Source organism: Arabidopsis thaliana, chromosome 5, assembly GCF_000001735.4.
Source record: "Arabidopsis thaliana chromosome 5, partial sequence".
NCBI lineage: Eukaryota > Viridiplantae > Streptophyta > Magnoliopsida > Brassicales > Brassicaceae > Arabidopsis > Arabidopsis thaliana.
The window spans coordinates 9,654,824-9,674,274 of NC_003076.8; the positions used below are offsets into that span (position 1 = coordinate 9,654,824).

The 19,451-nt window shown below is 32.0% G+C and overlaps 4 protein-coding genes and 1 long non-coding RNA gene across 10 annotated transcripts; 3 read left to right on the forward strand and 2 right to left on the reverse strand.

The window, feature by feature from the left end:
* Positions 1-108: 108 nt before the first annotated feature.
* AT5G04405 lies at positions 109-614 on the forward strand. The gene has a single exon (NR_142756.1). It is a non-coding gene; the product is annotated as an other RNA (long non-coding RNA).
* A 1,511-nt stretch (positions 615-2,125) lies between these two features.
* On the forward strand, positions 2,126-7,840 carry SFP2 (Major facilitator superfamily protein). 5 transcript variants are annotated; one of them, NM_001344005.1, is made up of 18 exons: positions 2,126-2,451; positions 3,006-3,068; positions 3,765-3,854; positions 4,008-4,067; positions 4,207-4,272; positions 4,382-4,447; positions 4,767-4,842; positions 5,013-5,077; positions 5,182-5,274; positions 5,389-5,469; positions 5,566-5,650; positions 6,028-6,071; positions 6,352-6,414; positions 6,510-6,569; positions 6,649-6,702; positions 6,791-6,850; positions 6,947-7,061; positions 7,463-7,840. In NM_001344005.1, the coding sequence occupies exons 1-18, from the start codon at positions 2,152-2,154 to the stop codon at positions 7,600-7,602; spliced, it is 1,581 nt and encodes a 526-aa protein (NP_001330511.1). In that variant the 5' UTR covers positions 2,126-2,151; the 3' UTR covers positions 7,603-7,840. The 5 variants fall into 5 exon arrangements, with proteins under 5 accessions (NP_001330511.1, NP_001330510.1, NP_568494.1 ...); NM_122618.3 differs by having other exon boundaries at positions 2,176-2,451; positions 7,463-7,828; NM_001344006.1 differs by having other exon boundaries at positions 2,177-2,451; positions 6,791-6,835; positions 7,012-7,061; positions 7,463-7,801.
* Positions 7,841-12,487: 4,647 nt separating this feature from the next.
* Positions 12,488-13,063, forward strand: AT5G27370 (inactive Serine/Threonine-kinase, putative (DUF679); the record flags this gene model as incomplete). Its single annotated transcript, NM_122619.1, has 1 exon — positions 12,488-13,063. One exon carries the CDS (start codon positions 12,488-12,490, stop codon positions 13,061-13,063), a length of 576 nt encoding a protein of 191 aa, NP_198089.1.
* Positions 13,064-13,088: 25 nt separating this feature from the next.
* On the reverse strand, positions 13,089-16,192 carry GSH2 (glutathione synthetase 2). The gene is made up of 12 exons (NM_122620.4): positions 15,781-16,192; positions 15,387-15,556; positions 15,228-15,303; positions 15,012-15,142; positions 14,807-14,929; positions 14,644-14,724; positions 14,455-14,535; positions 14,303-14,372; positions 14,093-14,214; positions 13,873-14,012; positions 13,602-13,794; positions 13,089-13,511 (listed from the first exon to the last, which is right to left on the reverse strand). The coding sequence occupies exons 1-12, from the start codon at positions 16,087-16,089 to the stop codon at positions 13,388-13,390; spliced, it is 1,620 nt and encodes a 539-aa protein (NP_568495.2). The 5' UTR covers positions 16,090-16,192; the 3' UTR covers positions 13,089-13,387.
* A 377-nt stretch (positions 16,193-16,569) lies between these two features.
* AT5G27395 (Mitochondrial inner membrane translocase complex, subunit Tim44-related protein) lies at positions 16,570-19,444 on the reverse strand. Of its 2 annotated transcripts, none has more exons than NM_001085157.5 (12): positions 19,186-19,444; positions 18,976-19,067; positions 18,818-18,900; positions 18,650-18,730; positions 18,442-18,524; positions 18,222-18,273; positions 18,051-18,140; positions 17,885-17,953; positions 17,682-17,783; positions 17,478-17,546; positions 17,327-17,383; positions 16,570-17,108 (listed from the first exon to the last, which is right to left on the reverse strand). In NM_001085157.5, the coding sequence occupies exons 1-12, from the start codon at positions 19,260-19,262 to the stop codon at positions 17,022-17,024; spliced, it is 942 nt and encodes a 313-aa protein (NP_001078626.1). In that variant the 5' UTR covers positions 19,263-19,444; the 3' UTR covers positions 16,570-17,021. The 2 variants fall into 2 exon arrangements, with proteins under 2 accessions (NP_001078626.1, NP_001119286.1); NM_001125814.1 differs by having other exon boundaries at positions 16,673-17,108; positions 18,976-19,016; positions 19,186-19,296.
* Positions 19,445-19,451: the final 7 nt, after the last annotated feature.

The following is a 19,451-nucleotide window of genomic DNA, read 5'->3' on the forward strand; positions in this document are numbered from 1 at the left end:
ATCTGTCTCACAAACCCTGTGGTTAATATCTCCTCTGGCTGAAGAATATGAAACCTTAGATTGGAAAACCATCTATGAATTTTTGTCTTTGAAGGTTTTATCACTACCGCATCTATTATCTCTATCCGTGAATATACTGAGCTTATCCCGGAGTGTCAATTTAGACACATCTCTGCCGGACGTTATCTTCATCGACTATCCACTGAAGCATCTTGACACCACTTCAATCTAGCGGCCAAAACTAGGAGTTGTGATTTCCCTGTTTTTGCTTAAGCTTTTTCGAACCATAGCTAACTGTTCCCCGACACACATCCAGCTAGCTTCCGATCTAGAATTTCATTCTTACCTGACTTCAAGGGTCCTCGCCATCCAAGCTTCCCCGTCATGGAAAGAACCTTGGCTCTGGTTCCATTTGTCGTTTGTGCCGGCGAATAGTGAGACTAAGTACCTTTAGTAATCGTCACAAAATCTTTTGATAGTGACTAGTTCTAAAATACCTGAATTGTTCGTGGAAGTCTCTTTGACACACCAAGAACTCGCTTGTGGCATGTTGCTAGCTAGCTTCTGTCTCTGAGATTTTATCATAAAATTTTTATGGGTCTATCCTCAATGCTTTTAACTTATCCTAGCTATCTTATCTTTATTGTAAGAATGTGCTTCAAGTACTTGTATCCTTTGTTTCTCCTCTTTTGGGTTTGATTGAATGAAATCAATTATGTTTTGCACAAAAAAAAAAGACAATTTGACAAACACGTGAATGCAATTTGATTGAGTTAAGATTAATTAGTACAAAACATAATAATTGAAACCCATGTAAGTTTGGTTGATTCTATGTAAACAACCGTTTTTCTCAAAAGGTATATATTTTTTTGTTTTTGGCATTCAAAAGCTATAGTTTGTTTCTAAAGTAATCATTTTTAGCTGATCAAAACCAAGTAAACCGATTAATTATTGTGTGAATGATAGTTAGGTGTTGCATTTGTGTGTAAATGACCTTAATGTATAGTAGAACGGAAGGTTGCTGTTACATGATTATCTAACCGGTTCTCAGATGGAATCGAAAGTAGAAAATTCATATGGAACCGAAGTTATGCGATTCAATAAAACCATATCAAATGTACAATATATTTACACGGTAAGTACATTGCATTAGTAAGTAGGTATGAACTCCTGACTCCATGTATAGTAGAAAAGGGATTGATTACATAAAATACATTGACTGCGTGAAATGTATGATAAGTGCTTGGTCCTTAGTCCTTTGTTGTGTATAAGGAGCAATTTATCGGGTTTTCGATCATAAAATGATATTTTTCATTTTCTAATCATAGGCTTTTTAAGGTTTTTTTTTTCATCCTAAGCACAAGTGACTTTCAAATTAATCTTCATTTTTATGACTAGGAGATGTAACTATTTTCTAGAGAGTAAACTCTTTCCTACATGTATCGAACCCGTGATCTCCAAAATCTCTACGTTTTCAGTAATCCATGGATTTAACCATTTGACCAACTCGAAGTTGATTTATTTTTGTTCTGATGTATAATATACCACCTTTTGTATTGATTTCAAGGTGAAACAAATTTTTTTATAAGACAATTTAGTTTGAAAAAAAAAAGGGAGATTAAAAAAAATACACTATTTATTTTTAATAAAACTTAAAAACATCTGTTAACATAGAAACAAATCAACGCATAGTTTTGTTTTTTTAAGATACAAATAGTTAGAGAACATAAAATAAAATTTAGATTTAAGGTTAGAAAAATAAAAATCGAATAAAATGCAGCAAAAGATTATCTATAACATGTGATAAAATGGAATAATATTTAAAATAGCTGTACTTTAATTTCTTTTCTTTCTTTTGGTGCAAAACTTTAATTTCTTAAACCAATAAAATTTAACTGGATAATAATCTGACCCATAATTTCCTTAATAAAACATAAAAATTAATAAAAAAATCTCACATACAGTTAAGTACAATCCAATCCCTTAGATATATTCCCCCCCCCCCCCAATTGAAGTAAAAATCAAGTATTAAGAGTTAACAATCACTAAGCATTCCAATAATATATTTTTCAATGGAATGGAATTACCATTGTGACATAACTTTTTGTTTTTTGTCAAACTGTGACATAACATAAAACCATTAAAGAAAACATGTGTCCCTCCTTTAATAAGAAGCACATTGTGACAAACAGAGCATTCTCTCTCTCTCACACTCTCCTCTGTCTCGCTACCTCTGTCTCTTTCTCGAGCACTCACTGTTTTATTTACCAGAAATTGTGTTGTATCATTACATGCATGCATAAAATGATGGTGGTGGAGAAAGAAAGAAGCATAGAAGAAAGGCTTTTGCAGCTCAAGAACCAAAACGACGATTCAGAATGTCGTATTACTGCTTGTGTTATCCTTAGTACTTTCATCGCTGTGTGTGGTTCTTTCTCCTTTGGTGTCTCTGTGAGTTTCTTATCCTCATCATTCTTCTTTGCTTAGTTTTTTCTTGATATAGTAAAAAGAATTTTTTTCTTTCTTTCTGTTGTCAACTTATTGTATTAATTGGGAACGAAAAAACTTTACAAGGATAATTACAACCACATATCTTTTACCTTTAAAAGAAGAAAAAATTACAACCCCATGCTATGGGTTTAACATAAAAAAAAACTTTAAAAACCAAGAAAGGGCAGATTTAGATTCACTATATTTCTAGAGAGTATTAAACCCGAGACCGGAGTAGAAAACTCTTATATCTTGAGATTTTTACAACTCCTACAACTATGGTTTAAGCCATATAGGAAAATTTCCGGCGATGCCTGAAAAATTCCGGCGAAAAAGTGGATGTAAAGATTGTCTTCCTAACCTAATTTAAGGAACCAATGACGACTACTATTAAATAAGCCACTGCATTTATATTACACACTAAGAAACAAGTAATTTATTCAGGGTAGCTCAAGGTTTAACAAGTAAAAACAAATTAAAACGTTTTTTTTTTGTTTTTTTTTTTTGTTTGGCAGCTTGGTTATACTTCAGGTGCAGAGATAGGAATTATGAAGGACTTGGATCTTTCTATCGCGCAAGTATGTCTTCTTCTTTTTTTTTCTTGTGCAAATCGCCCAAGTATGTCTATCTTTTGTTCTTTTCCATCAACATTTATTAAATTAATCAAGTCACAAGTTGTTTATATTAAGTTATTAACCGTAATGTAAATAAAAGAAAATAATAGTGGTAGTCTGGTAGATGGCGAAAAGACACATTGTGACATTGATCAGTGTCTTAAGGGAGATGATCAGTGTACTTAAGGGAGGTGATCAGAGCTGTCCAAATAGACATGAATTTATGTATAGTCCTATTAGATCAGTATTAAAATTTCACATCTATTTAAATTCCATATTATTCTTTGTCAGATTGTAATAATTAATAATTTCTTATGAAGAGAAATATATGCTGTCGTTATCCCAATGAAGCTGCACTTGGTTGGCTTGTAGGCTTGTGGGGGTCACCTCCATTTTTACTCCTTTTTCGAACTTCTTATCATAAATAGTAACCTTACGAAAAATGTTATAGTTCTATATTTATTAAAGATACACAAAATGAAATACACCGAAAACAGAATTGTAAAATAACATTCAATCATATAGTTGTAAAATACCATTCAATAGATAGATGACAAACTATATATAAGTTTTTTTTTTTTAGAAATTAATATCGCAATAAAAAAAAAATATTAAACTCAACTTCTGCAGTTTGTCTTTGAGTTAATATTTTTTTAACAGTTTTCAGCATTTGCTTCATTATCCACTTTGGGAGCTGCAATTGGAGCTTTGTTTAGCGGTAAAATGGCGATCATCCTTGGCAGAAGAAAAGTACTTTAATTACATTTTCACTCTTTCATATTCTTAAGTATGGTTTGATAATCAAATTTTACCTTTTCTGACTAAAATTTTTCGTATATATGTTTTTGTATATTTTCGTATCTGTTTGCTACTAATGACAATATTGCTTTTCACGAATTAAAGACAATGTGGGTGTCCGATCTCCTCTGTATCATTGGTTGGTTCTCCATCGCTTTCGCTAAGGTATGTGAAATATTCCTTACCACAAACTTGGGACCGCAAACTTATTATTTGTACTGTTAGTACTTAGAAGATTAACAAACTGTTTATCATGAAACCCAAGAATTAGTTAATCATTTATATTATGTTTGGAACACAAAAGGATGTGATGTGGTTGAACTTCGGAAGAATCTCCTCAGGGATAGGACTCGGCTTAATTAGCTATGTGGTAATTAACCTAATATATTTAATATAGCCTTAATTACCTTGTTTTTATTTACTTATATCATCTATATATAAAGTTATTTTAAAATAATTTAATGCTATTTACTGAACAGGTACCTGTCTATATAGCAGAAATTTCACCAAAACATGTTCGTGGTACATTTACCTTTACAAATCAGGTAATATATTTGTTCTATAAATATATAAGGATCAGCATCGACACAAAAAATAGAAATATAGAATTTCTCACCCATGTGACCAAATTATGCTAGAACTAAGCAGAAGAAATAAATCAATTGTGGGGACATATATGATCTCGACAGAAGCAACAAAACTTTTATCAAATATTGAGTAAATAATAATTTTGTCAAAATCCAATATATGTCTTCGTATTTTTTAAAATGTCAAAACGAAATCTGTGTAAATTTTTATATTATACTTGTTAGCTTTCTCTTGAGTTTGACCCTTTTGATTCTCGTGTGATTGACTGATTATTAGCTCCTTCAAAACTCTGGACTCGCAATGGTTTATTTTTCTGGGAATTTTCTCAACTGGAGGATATTGGCTTTATTAGGTAAATGTTACTAATTTATGATTTTTAACAGTAAAACTGTTATTTATATTTGATGTGGAAAAGATAATTTACATACAGTAAAAGATGAATAAATAGCAAGAAGAATGTGGAAAACCTTGAGTTGTTATATTACAAGATTATACATATAAATGTGTATTTTTCTGGTTTAGGTGCTTTACCATGCTTCATTCAAGTAATCGGTTTATTCTTCGTACCAGAGTCCCCAAGATGGCTGGTTGGTCATTTATTATAAATATTTTTTAAGAAACCCCATTACATAATTTATTAACCATGCATGAGAAGAAATGAAATGAAGCTAAACTATTTTAATTTTTGAAGGCAAAAGTTGGCTCCGATAAAGAACTAGAAAATTCACTTCTTCGTCTTAGGGGGGGAAATGCTGATATTTCACGTGAAGCCTCAGACATTGAAGTGAGTTTTATAATATATATGATAGTATTATTATTATAAATTACTTTTAGTTTATATACACTCTTTTACAAATAGAACAATGTAAAGTCTCAGTGATTTTTGTTTTATTTTCAGGTTATGACCAAAATGGTAGAAAATGATTCAAAGTCGAGTTTTTGTGATTTGTTCCAGAGAAAATATAGATACACTCTCGTGGTACAGTAAAATTAAGTCAAGTGTTACGAAATTAGTTCCTAATTAATTTTCATATTTATCTACACAAGCATTGAACTTGTGTGTTTGATTTCTCAGGTAGGAATCGGGCTAATGTTGATACAACAATTTTCAGGAAGTTCTGCAGTGCTCTCATATGCCAGTACCATTTTACGGAAAGCAGGTAACATTAAGTTTTATTACTTCTTATATCAAATATCAGCTATAATAATCATCAATAGATTGACAAAAAACAGTAAAAAATTTTTTTACATACACACTAACATACAGCAATCTGTCTAACATATAGTTTTCCAAATTTTGTGAGACTTTTTAAGAAATAAATATATTTTCTCTACTATTTTTATTTTTGAACAAATATATTTTCTACTATTGTTATTGATTTTTCATTCCGATACCACCATCTCGATAAATAATTTAGGGCATTGGGGTTTGAACTTCAAGATATCCAGAAACAAAAAGATAAATAATTTCGGAGATTTATTTGAAAAATAAAATATTTACTTGAGTTCTCTTACAGTTTTAGTTTTTTCTATACAGGTTTTTCGGTGACCATTGGATCGACGCTACTAGGTCTCTTCATGGTAATTACGCAATCAAACTATATTACAGTTTTAATATTTTCTATACATATTTTTGACTATATGGATGCAGGATGACACATTTAGCAATCAAACTATATAACTTAATTTATATTTGTTTCTAAGATATTATTTAAAATGATATAGAGTGAGGACAATATAGTTTTAGAATTTTACAAAATAATCAACATATCTTTTCGTAAAACTTTCAAAATTCAATGAACTTTATATATATGCTTATGTTTTCTTTGATAATTAGAATTTCATTTTGTAATATTCGCAGATACCAAAAGCCATGATTGGTGTCATTCTTGTCGATAAATGGGGCAGACGGCCTCTCTTGTTGGTGAGCACCTTTAAGACATTTATTTTCTTATTACCAATAAATAGAAAGTTGAAAAGCTGTTTTAATGTTGATCTAATTCCTATTCGGACATATAGACTTCTGTATCTGGGATGTGCATAACTTCCATGCTTATTGGAGTCGCCTTCACATTACAGGTTCTGTTAAATATTTTCTTAGTGTCTATAACATAATTTATGTTCAAAAATTTTTGGTATATTAATATGGTTGGAACAGAAAATGCAATTGCTACCGGAGCTAACACCAGTATTCACGTTTATATGCGTTACGGTAATTTTTCAAAAATCTACTTTCACCGTAATAAACATCGTTGTGGTATTTTTTTTTCTTCTAAAATATTGAGTTTCTTGATTGGCAGCTGTATATTGGAACTTATGCTATAGGCTTGGGAGGCCTTCCTTGGGTAATTATGTCTGAGGTACATAATTTTAGCTTCACTTTTATTTTCAATGCAGAAAATAAGTATTTGTTTTGTAAATGAAGTAATTATATGTATAATTTTTGTTGTGTGCAGATATTTCCAATGAATATAAAAGTAACTGCAGGAAGTATAGTAACGTTAGTATCATGGTCAAGTAGTTCGATCGTCACTTATGCTTTCAACTTTCTGCTCGAGTGGAGCACTCAAGGTATCTTTCTTATTTTTGATCCTCTTTTAAGAAACTTTAATCCATAGTTTCATTTAGGTTATAAATTATCTAGGCAAAAAAAATAAAATAAAATCTTAATAAAGTAAAAGTAGTTTTGTTTTGTCATCTAGCGACTAAGCATTCTAGGCGCTAGGCGGAAGATCACTGCCGATTTAGCGCCTAACACTTTCTTAAACACTAATCCAAACCAATGATATATTAAGTCTAAAACATGAATGCAATTGGCATAATTATAAAGCATATCCACAGTTATAATGCAATTATATGTTTTTTTTTCAGACTAAACCGAATTTCTGAAAAATAATAAGTTAGATTTTGTTTGAAAAATTATGTTATTATTATGGAAAGTAATCAACTAATACTATATATCAATGTAACAGGAACATTTTACGTATTTGGAGCAGTCGGAGGACTAGCATTGCTTTTTATTTGGTTGCTCGTTCCGGAAACGAAAGGATTATCACTTGAAGAAATACAAGCTTCGCTTATTCGTGAGCCCGATAGAATAAATCAAAGTTAGATTGAAACGTTTAAGTTTTATTTTAATAGATAAATAATTAAAATCAATTTATGATACTGTGCTAAGAAAGTAATTTTTTTTTTCATTATGTAATCACTATTTAATTTTTCTAATACTTAGAATTTTTTATGTATATTTCCGCGATGTAAAACAAGGCCTATGTTCATTTGTATTTTATCCCTATGATTGCAAATGTAAAATGTTTTTGTCCTCATCGTTCACTAATAAAAAGGTTAAGAAGTTTAATATCTAGTGTTGTATAAACAAGGGCCAACCGTTAATTTTTTTAAATAGCAACTATTCTGTTATAATTATTAATTTTTATTTTTATTTTTATTGTTTTCTATAGTTTAAAAAATCTACCTTTTTAAGAAAATAGTTTTAACAATTTTTGATTAGAATTTAGAACTAATGTTTTTTCTATTCATCGCGTGTCATCATACCAAATATGTAAATGTTTTTATTTAATTGATTTTTTCTACTATTTTTCAGCTTCTTATCTCATTTTTTGACAACTACTAAAATAGGTCATACTGTTTTTTGTTAAACGATATTATCAATCAATTCCACTTTTTTTTGGTCCACTCTTTTGATAATGGAATAAACACAAATAGTGAATAGTGAGTGAATAATGAGTTGGTCACTTTCAAAACCTAACTAATGGAACTGATTCAACCTTATCTTTATATCATCCCGAGTCTTCTTTTTTTTTTTTGTTGTAAAGAAAGTTTTTAAATGCAGCTTACTGGCTTGACAAAAAAAAATGTAGTTTACCAAAATCAATTATTTTTTTCTTTCAACATCATGAAGATCATCTATCATATGACTTTCCCAACACTAAATGACATATAGTTAAAATCTATACACAATATTCTGTATATTATTATCACAAAAAAAAAAAAAAATGAATACCCCACTTTCCATATTGGCGTGAGGACAAAAATAAACAAATTGCTGTGAATCATGAGAAGTACATCTACAATTAAGATGGCATGGAAGGGACTACATGTTTGTTCATTGTCAATAAAAAAAAAAAACAAAGGACCACGTTTGTTAAATATACATAATTTTTCATAATCAAAGTTTTACTGTACTATTTTTTCTTTGTACACTAGGGAAATAAAATAAACTATAACTACGTATTTTTATGGCCAAGATATAAAAATCTCCTCTTCAAACAGCTCAGGCAATAGACAAATTAATCTCCAACCACATCATCTCCTGCACATTGGCTCGAACAGACGGTGATTCCACACTCCTTTAGTCGTTGGAGTCTACTTATGCAAGTCCCAAAGCGTCGATGACAATATCTTCTGTTCTCTAGTGTAAAATAAGTGCCATGTTTGTTTTAACGTTTTAAACATGTCTCTCTTTTTCCTTTTGTAAATTACCTTTTTGTTGATAAAATTAAAATAACATTTCAACAAAAATAAATAAAAAAAATCATTTCCAACCAAAAATAGACTTCACCATTTTATTTTAGACTGACTTCTTACCACTATCCCAACACTAAATGGATCAGATTCTGAATATTATAACTAAGTGAAATTACAATATTTTTTTACGAAAAGTATTATAAACATATTGTCCATAGTCTTTTTGTGTCCGAAACCATAATTAGTTGTTTGTTTGTTTTTCGGACGGAAAGAAAAATTAGTTTTTAGAGATATTGTTAGGATTCAAACCCATGACTTGGTCATCTTTAAACTTAAAAGATCTCAAACTTAATAGATATTTGGGGATTTGAACAAACAAAAAAAGAAGATATTTGGGGATGTATCCATATCATCACCAAAATAAAGGATTATTAAGAGGAAGTATACTCTTCGATAAACCTAATCTCAAATGAAACTGAACTGAACCTAACAAGAGATTACTAAATCGAAATCTAAGACTGAGTTTGATCATAGAAATGAGATATTTACTCTAAAGATGTTGAGTTTGGTATTATATCTCATAATCATTGGAATTGTTTCTTGGCTAATAGAGTTTGAGAAACAATTCCGATGATTAACAAATATGATGGCATAATTAAGTGTTACATATATCATATATGATATAGTGAGGCTTGTTAATTCTCGGTAATCATCAAGAAGGATTGTAGATAATAAATTATTATTATTAATGAAACGTTACTTTGCTCCCGTTTCTCAAAGAAAATGACCACTGTTCGCTGTTTCTTTTAATGTTTACGAGATCCTTACCCGCACATACGTGCGGAATTTCATATTTTTGGAATTTTATATTTTTAGTTCAATGTAGATTTTTTTGTTATTTTATGATATATATTATAGTATAATGTATTAGATATCAGAACTCGCATATACGTGCAAAATATGAAAAAAAGTAATAGATTTTTAAAATATATATAATATTTTGTTATAAGTAAACTTTGTAATAGTATAGATATTATAAAGGTAAGAATAACAACCAAAATTCAATTGTGTTCGTGTATAATTATATTTTAAAATCTGGACTCACACGGGGAAATAACCCAAACTAAAACCAAATTTATATCCTATTTTACACCAGTAATCAAACTGTTATAATGTTTTGATTAGTTTAGAAAATTAAAACGTATATTTGACGTATATTTCTTGGAACGGAAAACCCATAATGTGATGTATCTATCATAAATTCTTCGTTCCATAACCCGTCTGTATATGTGAAATAAAAATACTACCAACGCCCATCACAAATAGAATTTGTGTCACAAAATACGTACATGCAGGGTTAATTTATTTTATATAGTGCTCATAACCCAAACTCATACCAGTTGGATATTTAATTTGATGTCCAGTTTGGTTTCAAATTTCTTTATATAGTGCTTCCGTTTCTTTTCATGTCGTTTGTGTCTCATAATTCCTATTTTCATTTCATTCCATTGAAAATACGTTCCAAAATTCTTATTTGCTTACCTTTAAATATCATGTTATATATGACTGAGTTTTGCGGATTAACATATAGGATGTTAAAGTTTACAAATATATCATAAATTAAAACACAAAAATACTCTTTCTTGATTTTTTTTCAAATTCAAAAATATGAATAGCATTATAACAAATAATTTTGTAAAAATTTATATTTTAACAAATGTAATAATGTTTATTTCCTTACCTACATGTTTAATATTCTTCTTTCCCTTGTTTAATCATAATTAATTGGATTTTTGGAATATAATTAAAATTTTGAAATACCCCTACAAAAGCAATTTATTTTGCTGGATAATTTGTTCTGAATGAAAAATGTATAATTAGTTTATATTATTTCAAAAGTTTGTGCACTAATATATTATAGATTTATTTGAAAAAAGATCCGGTTGAAAAATAGAAAAAAGAAAATCCAAAATATTTCAAAATTAGTATGTAAAATTTATTGTTTAGATATTTCTAAATGTAAGGCATAATGATAATTATTTTAAATTAATTATTTTAGTTTAATTCATAGTAAATATTAATATTTGTAACATCTTATCTCGTTTTTAAAAATTTTAAAATAAATTTTCGTTTTATATTTCAAAATACTTAACCCAAAATTCTAAATTGAATTTATTTATCTATCACAAATTATGATTTTTTTATTCATGATATCAAGCAAGTCTTATGATTTTTTAAAATTTTAAAATAAAACTTAACTTCCAAAATGTTAGTTTAATAATATTGTATAATTTGATATCAAATCTAAGTTTTTCAATTTTTATTGGTTAACAAATTTTAAGAAATATATTTTATTTTTTCGTCTATAATTAATAGGAAAGAGAAAGTGAGTTTAATTTTGGGAAACTAATAATTACTTAAAAGAATATTACCAATTTTTATATTTAAATATATTAATTTTGTGATTACTATTGTATTCTTAATAAATTTATTTAAAAACACTAACAATCAATGGCATTCTATGTAATATTTTACCCTTCATAAGGTTGTTTATTTTCAATGATTTCCAATTAATAGTATAGATGCATCTCGCAACTGGATTTTTTTTTTTTTTTTTTTGTAAAGGATCTTCATGAAATTTCATCAGATGAAAATTTTACGGTTCGCTTAATGAGAAACGGTTCGATCTTTATGTGTGCAAGGTTAGTAACATCTTACATTTTCATACATATTTTCATTTCGTCATATTATTTATATAAAACAAGAATACAAGATATATATTTTAAATGAAAGACCATTAGACGTTACATGTATTTTGTGTTATAAAAATTGACGTATTTTTGTAAGACCGAGTCACCAAAATGAGTTAGGTACAACCGTGCAAGATATCGCTTAATGGACTCAATTTCATAGAACATGCACATCTCCAATTATTTACGTTTTAGCTCAAATATTATGTTTTTTTTTTCCTAAGATTTGTTTTTTCTTTCCCTGGCAGATTTGATTAATCAAATAATGCATGTGTGTGTGAACACGTAAAAAAATCGTGTCCCAACTTGTTTATGGCCATGCAAAAATAACGAATCGAATTTTGTAAAAAATAGCACTTTCATAAAAGTATTTTGACACTTTAAGATCTAAACACGAAATAAGAGCGTACCTCCACTTAATATCTTGATGCACCATAATTTCATTAACGACTAGCCAAAGTTATAAACCACAAACTAAGTTCCAATATATAAACTAACTTCTAACAAAAAAGGGTTATCCAAATGTGTATATCTATAGTTCTTTATTTTCTTTTGACAAAATGTGGAAATATATAGTAACAAAACTAAATATATATTACATATTCGGACACCAAATAAAACTCGACATCTTTAAGAAATGTATATAAAGACGCATCAAACATATCCTCACGCATGCATGCATTACGTATAGAAGAACATACAAAACACTCTTTCTCCACATAACATACAAACTTTCCTCACTTCCGATCAAATTACGAAATGGAGGCGTCGTTCATTAGATCGCTACCGTCTGCCGGAAACTTCGCCAACCTATTGCCGACCGGGACCGCCCTCATATTCGAAACCCTACTACCGTCTTTCTCCAATGGCGGCGAGTGCAACAACAAACCCGTCAATAAACTCCTCACCATTACTCTCATCTCCTTTTGCGCCGCGGCTTGCTTCTTCTCCTCCTTCACCGACTCATATGTAGGCCAAGATGGCCGCATTTACTACGGAATTGCCACCTCTAACGGTCTCCACATCCTCAACGACTATCCAGACGAAGGTTATGATCCAGAGTCCGGCTTAACGGCTGATAAGAGAGAGAGATATAAGCTCAGTTTTGTAGATTTCGTGCATGCTTTCGTGTCGGTTATCGTGTTCTTAGCGTTAGCCGTAGAGAGCTCGGATTTTCGGAGGTGTTTGCTCCCGGAGGACGATGAAAACAGTTGGGGTGGTCATTTTGTACTTATGATCAAGTACTTTGCTGTTATGGTGTTGACAATGGCAAGCTTCTTCTTTGCTATCTTTCCCTCAAAACGGAGAGGCATCGGAATTTCAGACATTCGTTGATTCATAACATTTATTTGTGTATGTACATATATGTGCCTATGGTCTAAATATGTTGCTATGGTAATAATCTTTATACCCCAAATTCCATGATTGATCTTATCTTATTCAATTCATGATCTTTATAAACGAGTAATCATCTCACACGGTCTAAAAATAACAATAAGCAATGTAGGCTTTGCGGTCCTGTGGAAAGAATTGTAAAGAGCTTTGCCTAGTCTTATTGATCTTCATGATTAATACACAAATCTTTAACAAGCAAGAAGAGAAGAAGAAGGAATAAACCAGAAGAAAAACTGATCAAGATGGTTGTGAATGTTATCCATCTCAAATCAGATATATGCTGTCCAAGACTCCAAAACCAGCTGCAACGCCGCCTTCATCTGATGATGCGATCTTCGTGCGCATTAGATAACCACTCTGCTCGTTTACTATAACTTCGTCTTTGCTCCTACATATTTCATTTAATCAAAGATTATGGCACAAAATTAAGTTGAGAATTATTGAAGCATACCAAATTCTTCATCTATCTGCTCTGTACCTGAGGTAAGCACCATAGACACCGAGTTCTGATATAGCTTGATGCTTATGGTAAACGCCTTCTCGCACCAAGAACATGTTTGAGACTTTTGGGAATATCCTCTGCATCAGGATATACGCAGCGTTTCCTTCCTCTCCTTCTTTCTGCAGTCTCAAAAGATTTTCCCTCACATCATCTCCATAGATGTTGTTTCCTGGAAGAATCCAAGAAGACAGGCTTAGAATATGACCCGAAAAGTTGAAGATATTGGGGGACTCAATTGGGTTCTAACCTCCGCCTTCTCTCTGAGGCTTCATAACAAACAATCCGGGTTTTTCGATAGCCTGCTTGACAATTTCTGAGTCATCCAAGCTCCAAAGCCCAGCAAAGCATTTCCTCAGCTTAGCAATGTCCTCTTTGTTGTCCAGAAACCTGTTTCTCATGTTTTAAGTTAAAAAAGTTTTCGCCTTTGAAATATTTGGAAACGGTCTTCAGTATCAGCCTCCATTTACCTCTCGAGAACACCTGGTTTAGCCAGTTCTTGCTGGATTTTCTTGGAGCCAGTTAAATGGTAAGCTATGCTCGGGCATTTGACAGCTGAAGACTCCTCAATAAGCAGCCTAGCATTCCATTCCTGCAAATTGAAACAAATAAACCAATGATATGATTCAGATTTTCCCAAAGAGTAAAGCCACAATATTGGAAACTTGACGGCAACTTACTGATTCAGACGGATGATCATTAGGAGTATAGCCAGATCTGAAATAAACCACTGCGACTGCTTGGCCGCCACTGCAACAATGAAAACTCTTAACATAGCTTTCAAGATGAAGGTGTAAGTTCTCAAAAAACCACAATGCAAACAAATGCTTACACAATAAGGGTTTCATCCTCTTGTACACTCCCTTCTTTTTCGACTTCTGCTAGAGTCTTCCTGATGACAACTATATTATGCGTGTTCTGAAGCTAAGGAAGAACAACACCATTTTTTGTGGTACAAAATATAGCATAAGAAGTCAAGATCGACCCCTGGAAACCAAAGAAACAAGACAAAAGAGGATATTTTTCTCTCAATATACTGCTCAGCAAATGTTGATCGTACATGTTGCGTTCTTCTGGCTGTACAATTACCATGACTACCGCTCTGAAACCAAGAAAAACTCTAGCTTTAAACACAAAAACGTTTAAATTACATCACTGATTCTTGATTTGTGTTCCAGGCTAACCTTGGGTTACTGTACTCCAACCAAGCTTTAGCCAATGCATCAGCAAATTGGATTGTGGATGTGTTTATAGGTACACGTTCAGAGTCTATGCCAATCTGATCCCCATAAGATCGAAGCAATGACCTGCAAACAAGTGGAATAAAATTCCGCTGTATAAAAAAAACACAACAGGTAATGCAGAAGATGGTCTGTCACTGTTACATACTGATGTAGCTGGCTAACAAGACGACTAAGGCCAGGAAACGAACACGAGATAGTATTCATCTCAATCTGAAGAAGTGAATTTGTTTCTTCGTCAAGCATATAATCAAACCGGTGTAAACCCAAACGAATGTCCTGCGATCACAAACACAACCAAATGAACAACATCCAGAACCAAAGAATCAAGATAAACATGAAACCAGAGATAATGTAAAAAGACCTCTTTCTTATTTCTTTCTAGCATCTTGGAGTGAATGTCAAGAAGTCTAGATGTAAAGACATCAACTTTCTTCGTTCTAGAACATAGAAAATCAATCAAAAGATCATTACGCTTGTTATTAGATGATATAATCCAAAGCAGATAGATTGCGATACGAACCTAGAGAGACTATCCTGTAAGAATTTGCCATCCAAGCTAACACGATCAATCAATTCATTGAAAAGAGGAGTAACATTACAAGCTTGCTTCCAATAAGCTTCTGGGAATGCAGTTGGTAGCAATGCAATAGGTGCGTGCATCAATCCAACCCCTGGAACATTTCCTGATTTCTGTAATCATCAAAACCAATCAAAAGAAAACACAAAGCTTTGGATTCAGATCAAACATGGCATCGAAAGCTATAAGACAACGAAACTAACACAATCCAGGACGAAGAAAATGATGATTCAGCTATACAAGGTTCATAAAGATAATAAATTTCGAATTTTTCTCTAACTTTATCAGAACACAAGATCAAAAGACAGGAACTTTAGTGGTGGGCAAGTAAGTAAACCTGATAACTTTTGTCACCAACGACGAGTCCGTGAAGAGAAGACCAAACGAGAGCATCGTAAACCAGTTTCTGAACAAACTCATCATCTAATTTCTCCAAATCGAAAATGGGTTTCTGTGATTCCATCTTAAATGATCTCCCACACCTCAAAGGTGACTGATTTCTCAGAGTTTTAGGGTTCTGGAAAAGGAAGCTACTTGGATTGAGTTTCAGCGAAGAAGAAGATGATGGAGAAGAAGAAATAGAGAAAACAGTGGCATTGCAAGTGGAAGATGATGAGTAAGAGAGAGAAGAGCAGCCACTGCCCATCTCAGTCAAACAAAGATCGCTACGATTTTTTGGTTTGATTTTTTTTGTTTGGATCAAAAAGATCGCTACTACAGTATTTGTTCTCTTTTTCGTTTTGTTAAATTAGTAAACATAATTTTGTTATTATGATTGAAATATTTGTATTATGAGCCAAGTGATTGTTTCATTATGATTGAAATATTTATATTTAAGCTAATTTAACTCTTTAACAAAAAGATTAACTATACTTCAAAAAAAATTAAAGATGCTCTTTGAACACTGTCCGTTCAGAAAATTCACAAGTTTTTGATACCCATGCTCTTAAAGTATTGTTGTTTTGGCAACATTTAAAACATTTTGTTATTTTTTTCTAAAGTGGTGAGGTAGGTGAGACTTGTGCTAAGTAGTTGTAACTTGTCCTCTTATCTGGAGGAGGACCTGTTGTGTACAAATTGAGTTTGGATATATAAATTGAGAATTTCTAAGTGAATTTTGGAAACAAAGAAAAAAACTAGTTTTTTCCTCCAACACAATCCTCTTATCCTCTTAAAGGTCCCAGCTTGACTCATTAAGACTCTATGTGTTTATTGTTTTCACTAGTTACTTGAATGTCGAACTTGAATCCTTGATAACATTTAAAGTAGAAGAGATCAAAGAAAGTGACAGAAGCAGCAACAACCAGTCTCTGTTACTGAACTACAACAAAGATAAATGAGGTATACAAAGAGACTAACCAATACATATTTTTTCTGATCTTTGCTCGTATTGATGATTTACCTCGCAAAATAGCAAAGTTTTTCTAGGGACCTAAACAGATAACATTCAGGCTTGAATTGTAAGAGAAAATTTGAAGAAAGCTAACAGTTACTGACTCAGTAGAAATCAGGAACATGTTGGATTTTATTCTTTGTCTGAAAACTGTTGACACTCTTTGTCCACAATGTTGCAAAACTTCATAATTTGATCCGGCCACAGAGCCGCCAGTAAGCTCCTGTATGGAAAAGAGACTTCTCAAAGACCCATATGTCACGTACAAGCACCTGCACAAGCAACAAACTTGTAACTCCCTTGTAGGTTTAATAACTTCTCCAGATTTCCAAATCGATTACCAATAAGTTGAATAAGATATTTCATTGCCAAATGTTATTGTGGACATTCTCAGGAGGTTCATGTGGATATAGTCTAATTTTTACAGTATTGTCATTTGGTTGCAGTCTAGAAACAATCATCGAAAAGCAATTATTAAACTTTACTTTACCTCTTTGTTCTTATCTCCAGCTGCTACATTGCCTTTTGCATCGTATGCTTCAAATTTCTGAAGATAGAAAAGATCTCAAGAACTCATTACAGCTTTGTAACACTGACCTGCTTTGTAAGAAACAAAATGATGACTTAAAGATAACACTGACCTGCTTCGTCAGAAACTCGAGTGTCAGTTGTATAAATGCTTTCTTAAGGTCCGTCCGGTCAATTCCAATCTGAGAAGTTGTCAAAAGGATGAAAAGAATAGGGTGAGTTTGAAAATCCACTAGCGGAGAGAATCTTTTATCATTCATTGCTTCAGATCATATTCTCAGTATCTAAAATAAATTCAAACTGTTAAAAGAACTTGCCAGTCGAGCTTGTAAAGTTCGGATTTTGACAACCGGCTCAACCATTTCCCAGTAAACACCATCCCACATGGCTTCTCTTTGTTTAATTTCGTTCTTCAGTGCCTAATAGTGAAAAGAAACCAAAATTTAACATTACAGAAAACCATCACATCTTCAACTTCAATACAAGAAAAAACTGATAATCAGTTAGATGGAAAACTTACAGAGTACATTCTTTCAGTTACGTTTTTCCTTATCGTCTTCTTCTCACCATTGGCCATCTGAATATTAATCTGAAGAAAACCCGGGTAGCTAAGTCAAGATGATTGTTAAACATTCTACTGTGAGACTAAAACAAACAAAAACACCCAAAAGGTATGTAAGTAATACCTGTTTGTATAACTCTAGTGCTTCTATGTAGAACGTATTCTTCGAATACCCAGTCTTTCTTAACTTAGCGATAGCGTAGGCACTTCTTAGCTGAAATTTAGAGTTTTGACATGTATTAAGACATCTGCAAAGCAAATATCCCAGTCTAATAATGCATGAATATGTTTCTACCTCCCGTATAAAATCCTCTTTCGTTCTTCGCCAACCACTTCTTGTAAAACATCTGAACAACAATTAACAGAAAACAGCCGAGGCAATTATTAAAAACTCAACTCTAGTAGAACAACTATATTGTAGCTTATAGTCAGAACTTCCTAAAACGATTAACAGTAAAAAAAAACAAGCAGAAAAGGGAAGTTTATCGCATTAGAAACAGTATCTTCCAATTTACCTCCGCCAAATCGAGATTTTCTCCCGGAGCGCATAGGGTTCATATACAAATCCAGGACTTACCATCGACACTCTAACAGCACCCTACACTCATAAATTCACCAATGTGAGAGAATCAAAACCATAGGAAGCAATATATTTATATCAGTGACATTAGAAACCAAACCAAATCTGACAAAAAGTTCATGAGGATGAGACACTTCACACACCGTTTTCTGTAGCTGAGGTGGAGCCTTAACTTGCGTTGTAGCAGACCTTTTTTCATTCATAAACGGCAAAAACTCTGCAATCTGATAAACAACACCAAATCATGTATATATGATTCAAACCAAAGATCAATGATTTCAACACCTAATGATGAATCTGATGATTATTACCATTGTAGATCGAAGCAAATGTGTATTGACGCTGTGGCCTTCATATAAACGTGAATACGCACTTTTTCCATGAGCTTCAGGAACTGGAAATGTAAACTAAATTACTCCAAAAGCATCACTTCACAGTCACATTCAATGGAGAAATTGAGAAAAATTACCGTGACAAAGAGAAGAATGATAGCTTCTCCAACAACCAAATCTGAAATCATCTCCAATTTGAATCAAAGAGAACTCATTTCCATTCCTAAATCTGAAGAAACCAATGATGAAGAAAGCTAAAAATTGAATCTTTTTGGTAACAGAAACGATTCAGAGTTCAATTTCACGTATTTTCCTAAAACGCAATCAAAGTTAGGAAATTTGCTTACGGAAGAGAAGAAGATTCTCTTGATCCAGCTGTTTTCAATAAAGAACGAACTGTTTGAAATCTTCTCACGAGCGACATTTTTTATCTGGGTGAAGAAATCTCAAAGAAAAACCCTAACTTTCATTGATCTCAAATTCCATCGAAGGATTTTTGTCTGTGCTGATTCGACTGTTCAATCGGAAGGGTTTAAGGCGGAAGAGATTGGCTACATCGCGGAGCACTGTATCTCCGTGTGCCTTCTCTTCTAGACTGAAAACGTGGACACAC

Excerpts from the sequence above, each read along its gene's own strand:
- SFP2 (NM_001344005.1), top strand. The coding sequence starts at position 2,152 with ATGTGTCCCTCCTTTAATAAGAAGCACATTGTGACAAACAGAGCATTC. Across the intron at positions 3,069-3,764 it reads TGGATCTTTCTATCGCGCAA|TTTTCAGCATTTGCTTCATT; the intron begins GTATGTCTTCTT and ends TTTTTTTAACAG. Across the intron at positions 6,570-6,648 it reads GAGTCGCCTTCACATTACAG|AAAATGCAATTGCTACCGGA; the intron begins GTTCTGTTAAAT and ends TGGTTGGAACAG.
- GSH2 (NM_122620.4), bottom strand. The coding sequence starts at position 16,089 with ATGGGCAGTGGCTGCTCTTCTCTCTCTTACTCATCATCTTCCACTTGC. Across the intron at positions 15,143-15,227 it reads TAGAAAGAAATAAGAAAGAG|GACATTCGTTTGGGTTTACA; the intron begins GTCTTTTTACAT and ends TTGTGATCGCAG. Across the intron at positions 14,373-14,454 it reads GAGGATGAAACCCTTATTGT|TGGCGGCCAAGCAGTCGCAG; the intron begins GTAAGCATTTGT and ends TCATTGTTGCAG.
- AT5G27395 (NM_001085157.5), bottom strand. The coding sequence starts at position 19,262 with ATGTCGCTCGTGAGAAGATTTCAAACAGTTCGTTCTTTATTGAAAACA. Across the intron at positions 19,068-19,185 it reads AGAGAATCTTCTTCTCTTCC|ATTTAGGAATGGAAATGAGT; the intron begins GTAAGCAAATTT and ends TGGTTTCTTCAG. Across the intron at positions 18,274-18,441 it reads AAAATCTCGATTTGGCGGAG|ATGTTTTACAAGAAGTGGTT; the intron begins GTAAATTGGAAG and ends ATTGTTGTTCAG.